Source organism: Capricornis sumatraensis, chromosome 12 (genome assembly GCF_032405125.1).
Source record: "Capricornis sumatraensis isolate serow.1 chromosome 12, serow.2, whole genome shotgun sequence".
NCBI lineage: Eukaryota > Metazoa > Chordata > Mammalia > Artiodactyla > Bovidae > Capricornis > Capricornis sumatraensis.
This window is the reverse complement of record NC_091080.1, coordinates 91761118-91783097: the sequence shown is the minus strand read 5'-3', so window position 1 is coordinate 91783097 and position 21980 is coordinate 91761118. Positions and strand designations below refer to the sequence as shown.

The following is a 21980-nucleotide window of genomic DNA, read 5'->3' as shown; positions in this document are numbered from 1 at the left end:
AGAGACTGCTGCTATCAACCTGACCGTGAGAATCGCCTCTCTCCTTTGTCACCTCCTGTAAGCCCTGTGCAAGAAACAGACTGATGTCTGTTGCCTGATGTAGAGTGATGTCTACATCCTTCAAAATAACTCCAAGGCAGGCTGGAAGCGACTGAGGTCACACCGAAGCTGAGCGCCAAAGTCAAGAGAAGAAGCCGAGAAGATGGTCAAGGGCTGGGAGGCAGCAAAGTTCACAAAGAGTCAGCAAAAAATCAACTCACAGAAGGTGATGAGTCTCATATACACACAGGAATCTACAGGCAATACAGTGTCAGCTGTCAGCTAAGAGGATTTGGGAAATTAGGAGGGAACAAAGCTCACTTATATGAACATAAAAGCTTTGGAAGGGAAACACAGACTCTGCACAAAGCAAAATGAAAGGGAAATAAAGAAAGTATTAAGAATTTGATAAAAGTTGTAGAACAATAGGAAATAATTTAAAAAAAAAAAAAAGGTCAAGAATTAACAGCACAGGAACCGCTCTCTGGTCCACTGGCTAAGACCCTGCCCCCGAGGCAGGGGGCCCAGGTTCAATCCCCGGTCAGGGAACTGGATCCCGCATGCCACAGCTGAGCCCGCAGGCTGCAACGAAGACAGAAGGCCCCACATGCCACAGTTAAGACCCGGCACAGCCAAAAAATAATTACCAGTGTATACATAATTAGAACCCCGAGAGACATAACCGAAGCAAGAAAAATTCAAGCAGAGCAACCACTTGGCGCGACTGCAGTCTTCAAAGGCCCATTATGTGTCAGGGAAAGTTGATTCAGAGGGGTGTCATTAATTTCTTATTACAGCTGTATCAAATTACCACACACAGTGGCTTAAAACAACACACATTTATCATCTCCCGTTTCAAACACCAGAAGTCTCACTGGGCAAAAGTCAAACTGCTGGCAGGTCTGTGTTCCTTCTGACTGCTGGAATGTCTGGCCCCAGCTCCCCCAACTTCTACAGTCGGCCTGCTCTCCTGGGCTCGTGGCCCCCCGTCCTCACAGGCGGCCGCCTCGTCACTCTGGGTTCTGCTCTCACTGCCGCTTCCCCTCCTCTGACCCCGAACCCCCAGCCCCCTCGAGAAGGGCCTCTGTGATTACCCTGGGGCCCCCGGAGTCTACAGCATGGGGTTGGCGCAGGTCTGGGAGATTAGATGGGGATGTCTGTGTGCTGTCCTCAGTCGTGTCTGACTCTTTGTGACCCCAGGGACTGTAGCCCACCAGGCTTCTCTGTCGTGAGTTTTCCCAGGCAAGAATATTGGACTGGGTGGCCATTCCTTTCTCCAGGGCGTCTTCCTGACCCAGGGATTGAATCTGGGTCTCCTGCATTGGCAGGCGGATTCTTTACCACTAGTGCCACCTGGAAACACCCAAGTCATCCAGGATAATACGCCCAAATTCCTTATTTTGATCATATTTTCAAAGTCCCTTTGCCAGATAAAGTAATAAACTTACAGGTTTCGGGGATTATGGTGTGGACACATTTGAGGAAACATGTTGCTACCTACCATAATACTCGACGTTGAATCTAAAACAAAATAAGTATTGCATTTTTAAGGTGAATAATTCTTTGTGTAACCCAGCAACGTGTGTGCTAAGTGGCTTTGCTTCAGTTATGTCCAACTCTTTGCAACCCTACGGATTGTAACCCACCAGGCTCCTCTGTCCATGGGATTCTCCATGCTAGAATACTGGAGTGGGTTGCCATGCCCTCCTCCAGGGGATCTTCCCCACCCAGGGATCCAACCACCGTTTCTTGCGTCTCCCGCGTTGGCAGGCAGGTTCTTTACTACTAGAACCACCTGGGAAGCCCCAGTGAAGCAATATCTTGAGACAAATGACAAAGGAAAAACCCAGCATACCACGATTTCCAGGGTGCAGTCAAGCAGTACTGCGGAAACCTCCACACACACTAACACTTATTTACACATTCCAGATTTACTGGAGTCACATCTCATCACATGGCAAAGGGTCCAGATAAGCCCCGGGACCCTGCAGGGAGGGTCAGTGTGGAGCGGCTGCCGCACCAGGAAGACCACGGCTCTGTGAAGTGCAAGCTCACAGGGGAGGAGCAGCCGCACCCTTTACGGTGATGAACAGCATTTTTGGTTCTGGCCAAATGTGTAAAACAAGACTTTCCCAAGTTATAATTTTTCATTGGTCTTTCGAATCTTCTTCTGGCTCTATCTGAATTCTTAGGAGACAATTTGCTACCCAAAAAAAGTTGCAAACATTGGACTTCGGAAAATGTCAAACAATAAGCAATAACAGAACTTCAAGTATTTTAGCATTGCAGTTGCACTTAAGCTAAAGTCACAGTGAAAAATACAGATGCAAGATAGATTTTCCTTGTTCATTTGCTTGTTTTCTGTTTTCCCCTCATAGAAGGTAAATTCTGTGAAAATGAGGACTCACATATGCATTATTCGCTGCTAAGCCCCGGTGCCCACACTGTAACTGGAAATTGTGTTTTTAACCAGCACATGTAAAATATAAAGTAATAATTTCACACTGAAGGTTTATCACAAAAATGTTATTTATTTGTACATATTATATACTTATCGATAAATAATTAATATAAATGTCTATATGTTGTTTTATCTTCATCCTATTAAAATATTCTGTGACTTAATATAACAGGGAAGTGAATATTTCTGAAGATGATCTTGAGGCAAAGAAGCCAAAATCATTTCTAAATAAAAACCTGACTTTGATTTAGTATTAATTTTGCTTTAGTGCATAGTGAAGTCGTTCAGTCGTGTCCGACTCTTTGAGACCCCGTGGACTATAGCTCACCAGGCTCCTCCATCGATGGGATTCTCCAGGCAAGAATACTGGAGTAGGTTGCCATTTCCTTCTCCAGGGGATCTTCCTGACCCAGGGATCAAACCCAGGTCTCCCGCAATGCAGGCAGATGCTTTAACCTCTGAGCCACCTGGGAAGCCCCAATTTTGCTTTATCACATGCTAATTATTTAGAATTTCTCAGTATTAGTGTCCCAAAGGTAATTCTCTTTGTTAGGTTATTATAGGAGCCTAAATATTTATTCCCCAATTATTTTAAATGAATCTATTATCTTAAATCTGATTATGAGAAGTTTTGAGGAAGATCATTGATTTGAGGTGGAGTGTAAATACAATTTTGGGGCATGAAATGTGCAGGTAACTGGACTGAACTGGGTTCTCAGTGGAAAAGTCCCTGCAAATGTTTGTTACCTTTTCGTATAGTAGGCGTGTCACTGTCTGCAATCAACTGCAAGCAGTCTTGAGTGACTGAAAAGCAAAAATATATCATTTTAGTTACATGAATAGAAATAGTGAGGGAACAAAGACGACCAAGAGTACAAAGCTACAAGCCCACTCTTCCAATGGCCCCTAATCAATCCTATCAATACTTTCTCACTGCCTACATGCTGTTCTTAAAATCCCTTTAGGAAATATGCCCACAGATTTCAATATAACTGGTACTTTAAATGCAATATGTATATACTTGAAATTCAAGTTTTAGAAAAACTCTCTGCTATTGAAATATAGTACTTTTTTTTTTTATTTTGCCAACACGTGAAGTCATGTCTGACTCTTTGTGACCCCATAGACTGTAGCCCACCAGGCTCCTCCATCCATGGAGTTTTCTAGGCAAGAGTACTGGAGTGGGTGGCCATTTCCTTCTCCAGGGGATCGTCCCAACCCAGGGATCAAACCTGGGTCTCCCTCATTGCAGGCAGATGCTTTACCCTCTGAGTCACCAGGGAATACCATCTAAACAGTTTAGCTGAACTTCTTCTAAAACATATGCCTGGATAGAAAGAAAGTTTAGCTACTGACATTAGTTCTCCAATTCCCTCAAATATACGAGCCAATGATCAGATTACTCTAAAATGATTTTTTTTAATCTAACATCAAATCATAACTGACTAGTACTGAAAATACCACTATTAACATTACTGAAAATAAAAATAATTGCTAACATTTATTGAGCTAGTATAAATCCAGGCAACTTCACAAAAATCCTAAGAATTACACACTGGAAATTACATCTTGGAAAGTGTAAACAACTTGTCCAGTCCCCAGGGATAGACAGTGACGGGGCCTGAATTTAATCATGCCTGTTTCACTCTGGAGCCAAAGTCAGGCTTTTGGTAAAATGTTTGGGACTAGAAAGAGAAGGAGAGCTGCGACATCTTTTTAAGGTAAAATAGAAGACTTCTCCAGGCAGCTGCATTACCAGTAAAGCATCTGGGACACCTCCACTCACATCTGTTCCCATTGCACACTGCATACAGAGTATTCCAGAGTGCACCAAAGCATGTGCAGTATGAAAGGCACACAGTCATATTCGACTCTTTGCGACTCCATGACTATACAGCCCATGGAATTCTCCGGGCCAGAATACTGGAGTGCGTAGCCTTTCCCTTCTCCAGGGGATCTTCCCAACCCAGGGATTGAACCCAGGTCTCTCACATTGCAGGTGGATTCCTTACCAGCTGAGCCACCAGGGAAGCTCAAGAATACGGGAGTGGGGAGCCTATCCCTTCTCCAGTGAATCTGCCTAACGCAGGAATCAAACTGGGGTCTCCTGCATTGCAGGAGATGCTTTACCAACTGAGCTATCAGGAAAGCCCAAAATAATATATAGCTATTCTATTAAAGGAAGACAGTGCCTTCAGGTTAAAAGCAAAATAGGTACTCTGTCTGTGGAAAAAGAAAGCACAGCAGTATCTATGAAAAACATGGAATATGGAGCTGCTGCTGCTAAGTCACTTCAGTCGTGTCCGACTCTGTGCGACCCCAAAGATGGCAGCCCACCAGGCTCCCCCGTCCCTGGGATTTTCCAGGCAACAACACTGGAGTGGGTTGTCATTTCCTTCTCTAATGCATGAAAGTGAAAAGTGAAAATGAAGTTGCTCAGTTGTGTCCAACTCCTAGCGACCCCATGGACTGCAGCCTACCAGCCTCCTCCATCCATGGAATTTTCCAGGCAAGAGTACTGCTAAGTGTGCCTATTATAAATTAAGAAAATATTAGTTTAGATTATTTTATACCACCCGTCTTACTCAGAGTTGAAGTAATGCTTTAAAAACATGCTTCACAATGTATACATTTTAAGAGCTTAACACAGCGGAGTGCTCCCACTACAGATCATTAGCGGAAACCATGGAATAACAGATGTGATAATCATGTGATATTCTGAAGCTATGCAAATGCACAGGCCTAAAAAGAACGCTGTTAAAGGCAGTGATCACGTAAGAAAATCCGCCGGAAAATGTTCTTTGGTATTTAAAAGCAGAACTGTAATGTTAAAAACTGCAATCCTTTTTAACCACGAGATGTTTCTAACACATTTTTATATTAATCTGATGGTTTGAATAGGAGCAGAACACTTTGGCTACCTTGTGGCTCTTTTTTTAAAATTTCTTTTTATTGGAGTATAGTTGATATACAATGTTCTGTTAGTTTTGGGTGTACAGCAAAGTGAGTCATTATACACATGCTTCCCTGGTGGCTCAGATGGTCAAGAATCTGAGAGAGTCGATTCCTAGGCAGGTTAATAAGAAGTCGGGGGTCCCTGAGGAGGAGATAAGGGTCTGAAATTCTTGGTTTTTTTTTTTCCTCTACATTTCTTAGTCTTAGTCACATAAAACTTTTTTTTTTTCTTTAAGCCCGGAACTGATGATTACACAACTCAGTTTAAACTCTCTACTAGGGATTATATAACAACAGTGTATTCTGGTTGAGGACAGTTTCTGCTTCCTGAAAACCTTCTGACTAATTCTGATATTTTAGAATGTATATTATGGGAGAGGGTCTGGTAGGATCTTTCTATTGTTAAGTTCTAATCCTGTTATCTTAAAATGTAAATTGTGAGAGCGGGTCTGCTAAAATTTTTACAACCTTGAGACATTTTTTGATTTATTGTAATAACTAATTTAAAAAGTACACAGCTCCCTTGCTAACACTAGTGAGGGGGGCGCTCTCTATCCGCCTTCGGATGTCTATGTCAGAAGCCTTCCCTCTCCCTTTTTATACTTTAATAAAATTCTGCTACACAAAAGCTCTTGAGTGATCAAGCCTGGTCCCTGGTCCCAAAGCCAAATCTTCTTTGGAGATCACGAATCCAACATTGTTCACCATAAGCTATCAAATCCCCCTGCAATGCTGGAGACCTGGGTTCAATCCTTGGGTCAGGAAGATCCTCTGGAGGAGGGCATGGCAACCCACTCCAGGATTCTTGCCTGAGAAATCCCATGGACAGAGAAGCCTGGCAGGCTGCAGTCCATGGGGTCGCACAGAGTCAGACACGACTGAGCAACTAACACTTTCACTTCTCACTCTTTTTTAGATTCTCTTCCCATATAGGCCAGTACAGAGCATTGAACAGAGTTCGCTGTGCTATACAGTGGTGCTTATTAGTTATGTGTTTACACATGGACGTGTTAGCGCTCAGCTGTGTCCCAACTCTTGTGACCCCATGGACTGTAGCTCGCAAGGCTCCTCTGTCCTTGAAATCCTCCAGGCAAGAATACTGGAGTTGTAGCCATTCCCTTCTCCCAGGGGATCTTTGTGACCCAGAGATTGACCCCAGATCTCCTGCAGTGCAGGAGATTGCTTACCCTCTGAGCCACCAGAAAGAGAAAAGTGAAAGTAAAGTCGCTCAGTCATGTCCGACTCTTTGCGACCCCATGGACTGTAGCCCACCAGGCTCCTCCGCCCATGGAATTTTCCAGACAAGAGTACTGGAGTGGGTTGCCATTTCCGTCTCCAGGGGATCTTCCCAAGCCACCGGGAAGCCCCTTATTTATATACAGTAGTGTGTATATGTCAACCGCAATTCCCAGTATACTCCACCGCACCCCCCTTGAAAACCGTAAGTTTGTTTTCTACATCTGTGATTCAATTTCTGTTTTGTAAATAGGATCATTTGTGCCATTTTTTTCCTTTTAAAAAGCTGGAAAACCATAGCAGGAGTATCTGTGCAGCAGGAAAGTGTGACTCATCACTGCAGTTCCTACAGCAGACCCTCTGCAACAGCAAATACGGAAACGCAGCCTAGCAGGCAGAATAGCTGGGAATGAGGACAGCGTGAAAGAAAGGACCAACAGAACATCCAAGCATCTCAAGACTGAAGACGTCTTGACATCTCAGTGTCTAGAGCTGCCATATTACACCTACTTTCCTAACAAACACCTCTTAAGGCATGACTACACACATGGGGCCGCGGTGAGTCCTGTGAGGATGCAGACGCCGACTGGAGCATGCAAAACTCTAATTTTTCCTCCACACAGAAAAAGGGGAGGATGTTGACACAAATCAAAGTCAAATTTCCAAATTCTCCATCTCTCCTTTGCCATGGACATGCATACTGTTAAGACTGAGTGAGATGATGCTCCTGAAACACTTAGTAGTGTACCTGGGACAAAATGATTGCAAAGTCAGTCTTGGCTATTAGTAGCAGTAGCACGAGCATTATTGTGCTTAATGGTATTGAACGAAATAATCTGGGAGCACGATGGAAGGATACTATGAGAGAAAGAAGGCCAAGGGAACAGATAAAGAGACCTAGGAAATACTAGAAATATGATTTCCGGGCTTCACTGGTGGCTCAGTGGCAGAGAGTCCACTGCTGATGCAGGAGTCACGGGTTGGATCACTGAGCTGGGAGGCTCCTACATGCCCCGGAGCAACTAACCCCTGCACCACGGCTACTGAGCCCGTGCTCCAGAGCCCGGGAATTGCAACTACTGAGCCCACGCGCCACAACCACTGAATCCCAAGCACCCTGGCGCGCACGCTCCACAGCAAGAGATGCCACTGCCGCAAGAAGCCCACGCAGCGCAATGGGGAGTGGCCCCCACTCGCGGCAACCAGAGAAAAGCCCGTTCAGCAATGGAGACCCAGCAAGGCCACGAGTAAATGAAGATCTTAACAAAACAGGCACCCCATTTCAAGTAGCCCCCTCCTTGGCCTTTCCCATACAATGCCTGCAGTAGACTTGCCCCGCCTCAGACCGAAAGGGGTTTACCTAATGAGGGATGTCTGGAAACTACCAAACTAATATGAAATACCTGGACTTTAATCTCCAGAGCCCAACTAGAACTTGGCCACAGCCTACACATCAAAAAACAAAGCTCTAGGGGACTTCCCTGGAGAAGGCAATGGCACCCTACTCCAGTGCTCTTGCCTGGAAAATCCCGTGGACGGAGGAGCCTGGTAGGCTGCAGTTCGTGGGGTCGGGAAGAGTCAGACGCGACTGAGTGACTTCACTTTCACTTTTCACTTTCAAGCATTGGAGAAGGAAACGGCAACCCACTCCAGTACTCTTGCCTGGAGAATCCCAGGGACAGAGGAGCCTGGTGGGCTGCAATCCATGGGGTCAAGAATAGCTGGACTGAGCGACTTCACTTTCACTTTCATGCATTGGAGAAGGAAACGGCAACCCACTCGAGTGTTCTTGCCTGGAGAATCCCAGGGACAGAGGAGCCTGGTGGGCTGCTTTCTATGGGGTCGCACAGAGTCGGACACGACTGACGTGACTTAGCAGCAGCAGCAGCAGGGGACTTCCCCGGTTGTCCAGTGGTTAAGACTCTGCCTTCCAGTGCAGAGGGTGCAGAGGTTCAATTCTGGTCGGGGAACTAAGATCCTATATGTCTTGTGACCAAAAAACCCAAAAGATTAAACAGAAGCAGCATTGTAGCAAATCCAGTAAAGACGTTTAAAATGGTCCATATATTTAAAAAATCTTTGTGTAAAAACCCAATGGTCTATTATATTGCATGGCAGCAGAAATATAACTTTTAGAAGAAAATACACAATGAAGAGAAATTTTTATTTCAAAAAACCTTCAGAAAAGAAAAGGGGACATTAAAATGACAGTTTAATAGCAGGGTTTGAATTATACTCACTGAAGCTAGTGCTCTTCATTAATTTTCCTTATTCTGGAGAAAGTCACAGGGCTTTTCAAGGACACACATTCTTGGAAATAAGAACAGGACCTTCCATCCTGTCCTTGTTAGATGCCACTCAGGTTTCATCAACCCCATCAGTTCTCTTAACCTCTTCACCTTTTAATTCTTCCCACTCCCTTCTCCAGGGGATGTTCCCAATCCAAGCATCAGACCTGGGTCTTCTTTTTAGGCAGATTCGTTACTGTCTGAGCCACCAGGGAAATCCCTTTTTAGGACATATGGTATCTATTAACAACTTATCTCCAGTTAAGTCTTTCAGGACTTTCTTTCCAATTCAACATAGAGCTGATCTTAGACTGATCTATAGATTACTGCTCACGAAAAGTAGGTCAAAAAAGGGCAGCATTGTTTTTTTTTTTTTTAATCTCCCAATAGCTTAGATATTCAACCACAAGAGTTTTGAGGATGCATAGTCTAAAATAAGAAACATAATATTAACAACAATTGTAGTATTAATTGATGGCATTTGGTTTTCAAATGTCTTTTATACATCTTCCCTCTGCTACAATTGAGGGGAATTATAAAGAGTTTGAGCAAAGTTTGTCTTTTAAACTTCTTTTTAACTAAGCAAGGCAGCAGCATACTTTAAAAACTTTTTCTGTCAATGGGGAGACACATATTTCTAAATATATATATATGTACATGTGTATCTATGTATATATATTACATATCATAATGATCTGAGAAACACAAATGATTGATCTTAAGTACAGTTTTACAGCATAGGAAAATTCACTCATAATATTAAACCATGTGAAAAATATTTCTAAAACAAGACATTATATTGACAACAAAACTAGTTTACAAAAGAGAATTCCTAAAATAAGAACTTTCAGGGCAGAAATCATTTAGTATTGCTCAATATTTAATATAATAAAATCCAACCAACTTTATAATTGGAATAGTGGTTGGACTGATTGAGGTTGAAAGTCACCTTTTAAAGTATGACATTCAAATTTCATTTAATCAGGAAAAGAGCCTTGACAGTTCATGGAATTGCTGATATCTGATGACTCAGTGGTAAAGACTCCACTTGTCAGTGCAGGAGATGCAGGTTCAATCCCTGAGTCAGGAAGATCCCCTGCAATAGGAGATGGCAACCCACTACCGTATTCTTGGGAATACTGGGAAATCCCATGGACAGAGGAGCCTGGTGGGCTACAGTCCATGAGGTTACAAAGAGGCGGACATGACTTAACAATTAAAGAACAAACAAATCGCTGTTGCACTGCATTCTGTGTTGGAATCAAGCCCTTTCAAACCGGAATCAGCTTCTTATACCTTATTTCCACCAAGCTAAACCGAATAGAAACTACCATAAGGCATGCAGGTATTGCCTACTGTGTGTGGTCCCATGAGAAGCAGCCCACCCTGAACTTCCCCTGCTGCACACGTTCTGTCCATGACTGTCCGTGTTCTGTCCATATCCTGCTCCCACAGTTCTCACTCATCTCACTCCAGAAACTTCTTCCAAGCTCTTCAGTCTGAATGAGATGTCCATCCTTCGTTTTCTTTTCTCTTTCTTCTCTCCTCTGTCTTCTTACACGTTACACTGTGCATGTTTTAAAAATGAGGACTCTGAAAGTGATGCCTAACGTTCAGTATACAGAAGTCAGGACAAATGTAGGAATTCGATTTATTTATTTTTTTGAGCTGCTTTCATACTAAGTCACTTCAATCGTGTCCAACTCTTTGTGGCCCTATGGACGGTAGCCCTCCAGGAGTCCACCAGGCTCCCCTGTCCGTGGGATTCTCCAGACAAGAATACTGGGTTGCCATTTCCTTGTCCAGGGAATCTCCCCAACCCACATCTCTTAGTCTCCTGCACTGATAGGAGGGAGGGCTCTTAAACACTAGTGCCACAGAGGAAACCTTTTGCTTGAGTTAGTTTTGAATAAATAATCAGCGGCTGTAAAAATTTAATTAGGAGAAAACCCTTAAAGATGCACACGTTGACCTAATGCTGGACATAGATTATGAAGAAATCGAAGAAGTCATGGTTTGGGGATAAACATTTCTCTCAGAGTGGGAGTACAAAATTTGAAGAGTGGGAATGGGATTATAAAGTTTGATTATCACAGATAAGCAGTTTGCCTTACCAGCAAATTTTGTTAAGTTACTTATTTGTAGCTTAGGAAACAATATGAGTTGAAAGAGTTTTAAAAGAATTTCTGGAGAGCTAAATTGAGAAGTTTGTTTTTGACCTGGTATAAAACAGAAAAAAAAAGTTTAGGGATTTTTAATCTTGAGAGGGGCTTGCCTAACACATTTTGTGCTTGAGAAAGATCATCCATGTGTCTATGTGTAGAATCAGTTACCACAAAGGGAGAACGAGAGTCAAGATTCAGCTGTTGACTGGTAATAAACATAGTAACGTGGGCGATTTGGTCTAAAAAGCAATTATGTAACTGGAGCAACCCAAACAAACTGTCAAGAAAAATTTAAAAGTTTCTGACTAATGGGTATATGTGTTTGAAGGAGAATTAAAAAATAATAATAGAAGCAGCCTCTCAATTCTGGTGAATTCAGAAAGATGGCAGCACTATAATGGCCCTGGGGAGGGAAGAAAGTGGTGCTGACTTTTAGGAGGGCTTGGAATGAAGCTGATAAAATGCAGTAGAAATAAATATAACTGATAGAAGTAAAGAAATATATCTGAACGTGGTCTACATGTATATGTGCAGAAAAAGAGTCTTGGCTTAGCTGTACATTGTCATGCACCACTCTTGGTCTATGCCTGAGGCAACACAGGGCATGTCAGATGGTAGCCCTCTGCACAGCCTCTTAAGCACTAAGAATAAAACTGCTGTTGTTTAGTCGCCAAGTCGTGTCTGACTCTTTTGTGACCCCATGGTCTGTAGCCCTCCAGACTCTACTGTCCATGGGATTTCCCGGGCAAGAACACGGGAGTGAGTTGCCATTGCCTTCTCCAGGGGATTTTCCCAACTCAGGGATCGAAATCGCATCGCCTGCACTGACAGGTGGACTCTTCGCCACTGAGCCACCAGGGAAGCCCCAAGAATAAAATAGCAAAAACAAAAAACGCTATCTTCATGTTTAATTTTGCAAACAGTCAGTATTTTAACTTAAAGTTACCAGTTCTTTCATTGAGTCATCATCTCCACAGGATATGCTTTTTCTCTCGTCATGACTTCTTTGTATTATTTTAGGATATTCTCTTTATTAAAGAGGAATACTCAGGAGGCACTGGGCAACCTAACTTAACAGTGAAGAACATTAGCTTCATGACACAACGTGCCAACAGGTCTGAAGTCAAGGAAGGTAAAACTGAAAGTAGAAACACAGCTGACTATCTGGAGGAAGGTACCAATAAATCGCGTAGTTGGCTGTTGCATGTTCCAGTCCCTGGGGGACATTTCCGCCTGGACGCCGCAGTGATCCCCAAATTTCACACGCCCCGAACCTGTTTCTTTACCCTCGCCACACACACTCACCTCTCACACCTTGGTTGTCGTCTTAGTGAATCCTGAGTTGCTCAGGCAACACTAGCTTAGTTTCCAACTCAGTAGTGGGTTGCTGGTAGGAGAGACTGACTACGTCTGGGCTTCAGTTCGCTCATCTAAAGTGCAGACAGCGATGCCAATCTCCTGGGTTTATTAATAGGGCAAATGATAATCCTGCGTCCACAGGGCCAAACCCAGAGCTTTCACATGGAACTCATCTCTCCCCTTTTCTGTATGTTCCGGAATGCCTAGCTCAGAGCTTTACACAGTAAGCATTTCCTCTATTTTGAGAAAAGTCTGTTTCTCTAACTAACTCCTCAGAAATGCGGATATGTTTTAAAAAGGAAATCCCACCACAACAAAAGAGCAGCTGACCAACACAGATGGTGTAAGTAGGACTTGACCCATAAAAAGTGCAATTAACCATTAAAATGAATATCATCCATTTTTACAGAACTATTAATGAGAAAGCATCCCTCAACATTATGACTTTATTTCTAAAATACCTATGTGTTCATGTGTGCTGAGTGACGCCACGGACTGTAGCCCACCAGGCTCCTCTGTCCATGGGATTTCCCAGGCAAGAATACCGGAGTGGGTTGCTATTTCCTCCTCCAGAGAATCTTCCCAACCCAGGAGTTGAACCTGAGTCTCCTGTGTCCCCTGCATTGGATTCTTTACCACTGTGCCACATGGGACACCTATGCATGTCTGAAGTTTTTTAATGTTGAAAAGTATAAAGAACAATTGAGCTTTCGGGAATTAGATAGAAAGACTTACCCTGGCCTCTCTTATTTGAAATAGAGACACATCCCCTTGCCCTTCCTCGCCCTTAACTCTGCTGGTTCTCTTAAGCTCGCCCTAAAATGTTCACTTTTGCGATGTATTTGCTATTTTCAAGTATTATAATTTACTCATCAATTATGTTTATTGACTATTTTCTGTGGCTTCCCACCTCACTGCAATGTGATATCCCATGGGCAGGAAACTTTCATCTGTTTGTTCTCTGATCAATACCCAACAACCAGCACAGTGTTAGGAACCTCTGAGGTTAGGGAAGGTTGGAAGAGACACAATATCACTTCTGGCTACCCTGGTTGATCTGCTTCCTGGCTCTTCAGTTTCCCAAAACTTTAAACTTGATAAGAACAGGGTTCAGAGATGTGGTTATCAGGTCACTATTTGCATTTTAAATACTTTTGTGGAAATTGAACAGAAGCCAGCTCTTGCAACACTGAAAAGAAGTCTCTCCTTATTGAAGCAGGGGACAAGAAAAATAACACACAGGGAAGGCTCTGGTCAAAGATCACCATGACAGCAACCATCTGTTTCTGTTCTAGGAAAGCACACGCCCTTGCTGGGTAAGAGGCTGCAGGCCCGTTTGGGGACAGAATGGATGGTTGAGTTACACACTGCATACTTGCAACACGCCTTTTACAGCCTTGGAAGTTACAGATGAGACCAAAATGTCGATTATGCAAAGACTGGATGCTACAGACCCCTCAGACATCCTGTCTTTTCTTGCAAGGGAAATGGACTATGGATTTCAAGACTCAGAAAACAACAACAACCCAGTATTGATATATTTCTGTTTCCCCAGGTGGCACTAATGGTAAAGAAACCGCCTGCCAGCGCAGGAGACCAAGAGATGTGGGTTCGGTCAGGAGGACCCCCTGGAGGAGGAAATGGCGACCCACACCAGCATTCTTGCTGGAGAATCCCATGGACAGAGGAGCCCGGTGGGCTACAGTCCAGGGGGGTCACAAAGAGTTGGACATGACTGAAGTGACTTAGCGTGTACACTTATGTTTAACAATAGAAATGTTTACCCCAGGGAAATATTTAGGTTACCATATTAGGCATTAATTTATGTCTATTAAGGAGGTAGAGGTGGCTCAGTGGTAAAGAATTCACGTGCCAGTGTTGGAGATGCAGACTTGATTCCTGGGTCAAGAAGATCCCCTAGAGGAGGAAATGGCAACCCACTCCAGTGTGCTTACCTGGAAAACCCTATGGACAGGGGAGCCTGGTGTGCTACATTTCACTGGGTTGCAAAGAGTCAGACATGACTGGGCATGCACGCACTCATATTTATTATATTCAAAACTCTGATTTAAAAAAAAAAAATCAAATGCATTGTGGTGTCCTGGATGGCTCCTGGAACATACATAGACATTAGGGGAAAAGCTGGTGAAATTCAAAGTCAGGGCTTCTCTGCTGGCTCAGACAGTAAAGAATCTGCTTACAGTGCAGGAGACCCAGATGCAATCCCTGAATTGGAAAGATGCCCTGGAGGAGGGCAGGGCAACCCACTCCAGTTTTCTCGCCTGGAGAATCCCATGGACAGAGGAGCCTGGTAAGCTACAGTTCACGGGGTTGCAAAAGAGTCAGCCATGAGTGAGCAACTAACACTTTCAGGAGTTTAGTTAAATCCCAGTGTTGGTCTCTATGCTGTGACAAAGGCACCAAGGTAACAAGATGCTAACTTCGGAGGGAACTGGATGGGGTCATAAGGGAACTCACTGCACTGTTACTGTGACTTTTCTGTAATTCTAAAATAATTTCAAAAAGTTTATTTTAAAAATGGAGAAATACAAAGTAGAATGGTCTGAATCTTACAGGAAATATTTGCAAGATAAAATATGAGCAATTCTTTTTCTGCTCTTGTTTTTACTTTCTTTAAAATCCTCATGCTTTCACCACTATTTTTGTTATTAAAATTCAGACAAGTATAATAAATATTAACGAAAATATTTTTGTCTTTCCATAATCTGAAACACATGAGTTTCCGATAACTTTTAAATTCCCTACTGAACAAGGGAGAAAGCAAAAGGTCATCTCATTTTATTAGTGAACTGTTAGAGTTGAGTAGAAACGCATTTGGAAGAATTCACTTTCTTGATGGACTCTCAAGCTGATTATCTTTAGGTTCTTATGAAGAGAATCACAGTTAAGTTCAGGTTCAATACATGGATCACTGTGACTCCATCAGTGAAGAAACATTCATGCATAATATCTTCAAAGCTGTGTCACTTTAGGGTTGTTTTTTTTTCTTAATTGGGACTCTCTCCAAATACACTTATGGGCTGAAAAGTGAATTTCTGGCTATTATAAGCCATTTGGCAATTTTACTCCTGGACTTCCCCACACTTCTGTTTGTTAGACTACAGTCAGAAATTCTTATGAAACATAGGAAACTTGCTAAGACGTTCATTTGAAACACAACATAGTTAAGAAAAGCAAAACTGGAGCCCTAGCACCAAATTCTAGACTTAAGTGAAAGCAGTGCTCTTGCTCCTGGGTGGGGTGGGGGTGTCTGCAAGGAGTGCTAACCGGGGTGTAGGCTGATGGGGGTGCTGCCCTTCATGTACTGACGTGCAGTTTGTGAATTTCACTGACTTGAAGATACGTGCCCTTTTCTGAGTATGTAAAGAATACGTCAATTAAAATTAAAAAAAAAAATTAACAATCCATGAAATTATAGTTAAAGAAGTCGCTGAATAGGGGAGCTTCTCTGGCTTTTCAATGAGTCCAAATACTGCCTCTGCCTGGGGTAGCGAGAGAGCCTGAGGCAAGGGGTTTCCAGATCACACCCCTGGGACTTGAGTCTTCTGATCAAGCTCTTCTTTGGTTAAGCAGTTCTTTAAAAGGTCAAGTTTTAAAAATTTCATAAGAGAGTCTTTGATCAAAACTTGACAAATGAAGAAATATGGGAAAATCCCTACCCCCCCCTCCCCCGCCCGCCCCGCCAAATGATGTCACTTGGTGCTGGGCACTCAGTCGCTCAGCTGTGTCCAATTCTTTTGTGACCCTTTGGACTGTAGCCTGCCAGGTTCCTCTGTCCATGGGATTTTTCAGGCAAGAATACTGGAGTGGGTTGCCATTTCCTCTTCCAGGGGATCGTCTCAGCCCAGGGATTGAACCTGCGTCTCCTGTACCCCCTACGTTGCAGGTAGATTCCTTATGGCTGAGCCATGTGGGAAGCAAAGTGATCCCAAATCATTCCTAAATCATTCCATCTTATTTCATATTGAGCCCTAAATTGATCCATGCATGTTCATGGAATACCTACAGGGTGCAAGTATCATGATGACTGTACAATAGGAGAAATGGGACCAGACCACAGAAGTCTATTTAGTTGTACAGAGAGCCTACACACAAATGAAAAGAACCTTCCTAGGTGATCTGTGATGAATATCAGATCCTGAAAGAACTAGGCTTGCTGTGTTCTGGAGAGGTCAGACTTCCTAGCCCACAACATACTGGAATTTACTTACAAATTGAATATATACCCAATAAAATTGAGATGCCTGCTGAAATCTGGGTTGGATTTATAGGAAAATAAGAATGGGTAACATTCTGGTATATTACTTAACCATATTTAACTGTGAAACTTTTGAGCATGGTTATAAAATGATGACAAAACTGATGTGATAAAGCAGAATATTCTAGGAATAATCTAGAAGAATATTATAATTCTGTTAGTTATAAATCCACTAACTGCCCTGGTGTGGCTTAAAAATAAGTGTGAGGTCAAATACTATACATCATTTACTTGAAAATTGTATTTTTTTAAACAGTTTAACCAGCAATTTGAAAATGCCAAGGCTCCAAAGTAACAGTAACATTTTAAAATTAATCATGAAAGAATAGTGAAACCTATATAAGGAAAACTGCCTTATTGTGGAATTTAAACTTCTATATTTAACATAGATATTAAAAATTCTTGAATAGATAAATTCAAAATGTGAAAATTCATTTTTCCTCAGTTATAGGCTTTATAAAATTCCAATAAAATGTATCTAAACATATATAGATAACTAATAAATGAACTGAAAACTAACATTTTAAAACTAAAAGGGATAACCTAAGGCTTTTGAGCTTTACTTAAAATAAGTCACAACTAGAATGGAATCAAGAACCAAAGAAAGTTCCATAGATTCAAACTGCATAGAACCTCCTCAATTCCCAAAGAAGGACCTTACCAAACGGAAAACAAAGGAAAATCATGTAGCTTCATACAAGCTTCTTGGTATATACATAAACAAATTTTAAAGTAGTGCTAAGCAAAATGGACATTTTCCCTGCTTGAAAGGATGAGACATTCAAGTCAATTTTACTGACAAGACTTGCTGATAATAACTGTCATTGAGTTTCTCATCTTTAAATTTTTCCTCTGGGATCTATGAATGCTATAAGTATATGTAGAGAGAGACATAGAGATAAATATGTAACTAAGTACTGCATATGTAACTAAATATACAATGTATATACTGTACATATATATGCAGTTTGTACTGTATATATACACAATATACATACATAAATATAATACATATATATACCATATATACGCTCCATTAAAGTTCTATAAAAATCTGAGATAAACCAGGATATTGATAATAGTGATTACATCTGTGCTATGGAAACTGGGTGGATTCTTATTCATTGGTTAGAATTTTCTGCTATTCTCCAAATTTTCTAAACATTGAAAGTTATTTGGGGAAAAATTTTTGTGAGTATATCATTTTTGGACGCCTTAGAAACACACATGTGAAAAAACATTCACATGGGATGAAATTTTAAAATATTAATATATTAATAGAACATATTTTGGAGAAGTGGGACTTAGGGAGTTATTTATTTCTTACTCAGTTTTTTCCTTCTTAAATCTGCTGTAATGAGTCTATATCCTCTTGGAATGGGCGAGCTAGGGTTTACTTTTAACAATAAATTTATAGGCAAGAGTACTAGCAGACAAGGTTGAAGAAGGAGGCATTCTCACCCTACTAGATGCTGAAGCTCAATTTATTACAAAATTCCTTACAATATTTAATGCCGATAAATTGGATAATAAATCCATGAAAAAAAGCAGTCTCAAAATAGATTCAACTATATATGAGGAACTCAATATAATATAGTAAGTGTTTCAACATAAATGAATTAAAAAGAATCATCTAATTAATTTGGTTTAGATATTTAGCAACACTTTGGAAGGAAAAAGTAAGAGAAGAAAGGAGAAGTTAAGGCGAGTATAACATGATTCTCAAAAATAAACTCCAGGATTAACGGATTTAATACCAAACTACAATTCTAAATTACTAGAAAAAAGTCAAAATAGCAGAAAAAATAGCAAACTACTTTAAGAGATTATGGATAAATATGTATTTTAACTTTGATATCTTACAGAAAATTTTTAAAAAGCTATCACATTAAAATATACAGATGCAAGATGTCTGTACAAGTTCTAAAAAGCAGCAAAATATTGTGAAAACATTTACATCAAAATTTTGATAAACAAGATGCCTAACACAGAGCTTATTCAAAATTATTTTAAAAATAGGACAGATGAGTGAGGGAAGTTATAAAAATTAGTAGAGGATAAAATTAGAAGCTACCAAAATATGCAAAAAGAAGATAATTCTTATTTGTAAGCAAGCCACAAATTAAATTTGAGGCACTATTTTTCACCTACTGAGCTAGCCAAAATATGTCTTTAAAGGTAAAGCGTGTAAGAATGTGAAGAACTTGCACACTGCATCTCTGCTGCATTCATTTGTAATTCATTTGGATGTTGCAACAGGTAGCAAGGGTGATAAAGATGTCCATCCTCTTTGGCTCAGACATTCTATCTACGGAATTTATATTGAGTATACGCATAAAATTCCTCAGAAACAAAGAGATTTGCACAAAAATTTTGACATGTTCCATTCTACCAAAAAAAAAATGGAAATGATCATAATTATAAGATAACAAATAAAACTAGTATATGTGAGAATTACTTAGAAATAAGGAAAAAGCTTATTGTGCAATAAGTCAACACAAAAATATGCCACAGTATATGTGCCGTATTTTTTCAATTATGCAGAAAATATGCATGACAAAATGCAAAATATGAAAATAAGGATGTTAGAGTATAGTAAAAATAGGAGCATTTTCCAGTTTTAAAATGTATAAACCCAGTTGTTTCTGACAACTGGCATGGGGGTATGATAAGCAGATACAAAATGTATTGCCGTATAAAACTAAGGAGGAATTTTTTCCATGAATAATGCATTTAGTGAAAAATAAGTTTACAGAAGGAGCATCGTGTGTGTGTGTGTGTGTGTGTGTGTGTGTGTGTGTGTGTGTGTGTCAGAGAGAGAGAGAGAGGCAGAACACCTAATCTGTCTCTCAAGCACTCTCCTTCAAAGTGCAAATACAGGTAAATAATTACACCTGATCAGTTTGCCTCATAGTCAGCACTAAGGTTAAACGAAACAGGAGACGCGACAACACCTCTCCTCCATACAAGCCTGCCTGGCACATTCTAGGGCTTCAAAAAATGCTCCTGTAATATAAACGGGAAACAGCACGAAGGGTTTATTAAATTGCAATATTAGTGATGCAATGCAAATTCTCTTTTCCATCCTTGACATGAAGGAACTGAGGCTGAAAGTTTGGGGTGTCTCCCCTCCCAAAACTGAGATGTCTCTGGAGCAGGTAGAAATCACTAAAGAACTATTACAGATTATAAACCTGCGGAGCTCCTGGAAGAGCATTATAATAAGGAAAAGCTTTAAAATCTCTGTGCCCCAGTGTGTAAAATAGGCTTCTTTTTGAAAAGGGAAGAAATCGCATAGAGCACCAACGTGCACCTGCCTGGTCTCCACGTGGGTTCGCAGCAGCTACGCCCCTCGGAGATGCAGTCTGCCCCTCGTCTGGACCAAACCTCATTCCAGACTAGCTCCTGGCGCTTCCCCCTCGCCCCGGGGACTGCCAGACGGTGCTCCTGACGTGGGCGCGAGCTCTCTCTTTGAGCGGAGAGGTGAGCCCCTCTCCCCTCTTCTGTGCTCTAAGCGCCGCCGCACAGACGGATGCCCCCAAAAGGTGCTCCCACACGCGGTCAGCCCAGGACACCGGCCAGGGCTTGGCTCCGCCCTGGGGGGCACACGGGCTTGGGATGCCTTTTCCAGCCTCCGGCTTCTGTTCGGCGTCCCTCTCCCAGGCAGGATGCTCTCCTCCTTACCTGAGCCCTGGAGCCCGGACCCCTGGGCGCTTCTGTTCCCCCGCAAACGTACCTGTTTCTTCTGCCTCCTGCAGGGCACGCTTACTCCTGCCGCTCTGGCTGGAATTGCTTTCTCCCGGAGCTGGGGGTGCAAAGATCCGCTGCTAAGAGAAAAGCCCCACCACGTTACTGCCGGGGCGTCGGGGTCTGGGGCGGGGGCGGCGGCGGGGGGCTGCGGCTACTGCGGCACACTCACTTTCAGGGCGGGGGTGACGCCGGGGGCCTCCCGCGGGGCCGCGGCTCCGGCCTGGGGGGCGCCCGGCCGCCCCCGCAGCTCCGCCCGGAGGCTGCCCAGCTCCGCTTGCAGGGACGCCACCCAGCAGAAAGCCAGCACCGTGAGGCAGCTGGACGAGGCGGCGAGCAGCAGGGTCACGGCCAGCAGCTTTCCATCTTTGGAGCACCGGCCGGAGGGGCTTTCCTCCTGGGGCAGGACGGAGCCTCCCTCCTTCAGTTTCATTTCTTCTCTGGTCTGAGGGCAAGAAAGGCGGGACTGCTCCCCGGTGGAGTCATCCATTTCCCTCCTGGAACTTTGCAGGTTGGGGCCCCTAGCCTGAGTGACCACAGAGAATGGATCATTTCCTGTTATCTGGGTTTGTAGATGTCCCACTTTGACTACACGGCCCAGCCCGGCGGCGCTCGCCCTGGGGCGAGTTCTCCTGAATTTTCTCCTCTCTGTCGCGGCTGCATCTCTTGCCCCAACTGTAGGCTAGGTCTTCCTGGCATTCACCCTTCTATCCGATTGCTCAATCGGCCTTCCTCATTTCACTTTCAGTTTTTGTAAGAATTTTAATGGCATCTCAGAACACTCCTGCACAGACCCGGGGTGGGGCGGGGGCGGCCCGAAGATCTACTGATGAGGAGGGAACTGGCAGCTCGGAGCAGCACTCTCTGGGGAGCTTTTAAGACAGGAAAGTGTTTGAAGAGCTGCCCCTCAGGCATTAGGAGAGGACTGGGTCCACTTGGGGCCACGTGGCTTTGGAGAGAAGCGGGAAAGAACAGGAATAAACTCCTGCTAAATGTGATAAAGATAATCCATGTGAAGGTCAGATAAGCGAAGTGCTTCAGCAGTGAACCGGGCACCCCTGGAGAGTGATTTGCGCAGTCTTTAAGTAGGAAATAAAATGAAGTGTCCTCAAAGGAGGCGCAGAGGTCCGCTGGAAGGCACTCTGCTCCGTTATCACCTTGGTGATGTGATAAAAAGAATGTTCTTGCATTCTGGAGAACTGTTTAGATCAGCTTCGCGGGGGGTGGGTGGGAGAGTCGGTAGTCTTTCTACGTGGGTGGGTGCGGTTTCCAACAGAAATCTGAGGTCTTCCTCCAGGGACTCGGGGGTCCTGGGAGGCTGGGAGTCAGCCATTCACGGGCAGGCCAGGCTCCAGGACCCTCCCACCTCTGCGGTCCCCACTTCTGGAGCTGCAAGTCCCCAGCACACTGGTTGGGAAAGAAGCGACCTTCTCTGGCTCTTGGTTCCCTGG

At 43.0% G+C, this 21980-nt stretch overlaps 1 protein-coding gene across 2 annotated transcripts in view; it reads right to left on the bottom strand.

The window, feature by feature from the left end:
• Nucleotides 1-21019, bottom strand: part of TNFSF13B (TNF superfamily member 13b) — a 29445-nt gene extending 8426 nt beyond the window's left edge. The window contains exons 1-3 of one of the 2 annotated variants that reach the window (XM_068984720.1): nt 20702-21019; nt 20519-20606; nt 3248-3304 (exon numbers count right to left, since the gene is read on the bottom strand). In XM_068984720.1, coding sequence (XP_068840821.1) covers nt 3248-3304; nt 20519-20606; nt 20702-21019 — 463 coding nt within the window. The remainder of the gene's footprint in view (nt 1-3247; nt 3305-20518; nt 20607-20701) is intronic. The other variant, XM_068984721.1, reaches the window with a different exon arrangement.
• Between the last annotated feature and the right edge of the window lie 961 nt (nt 21020-21980).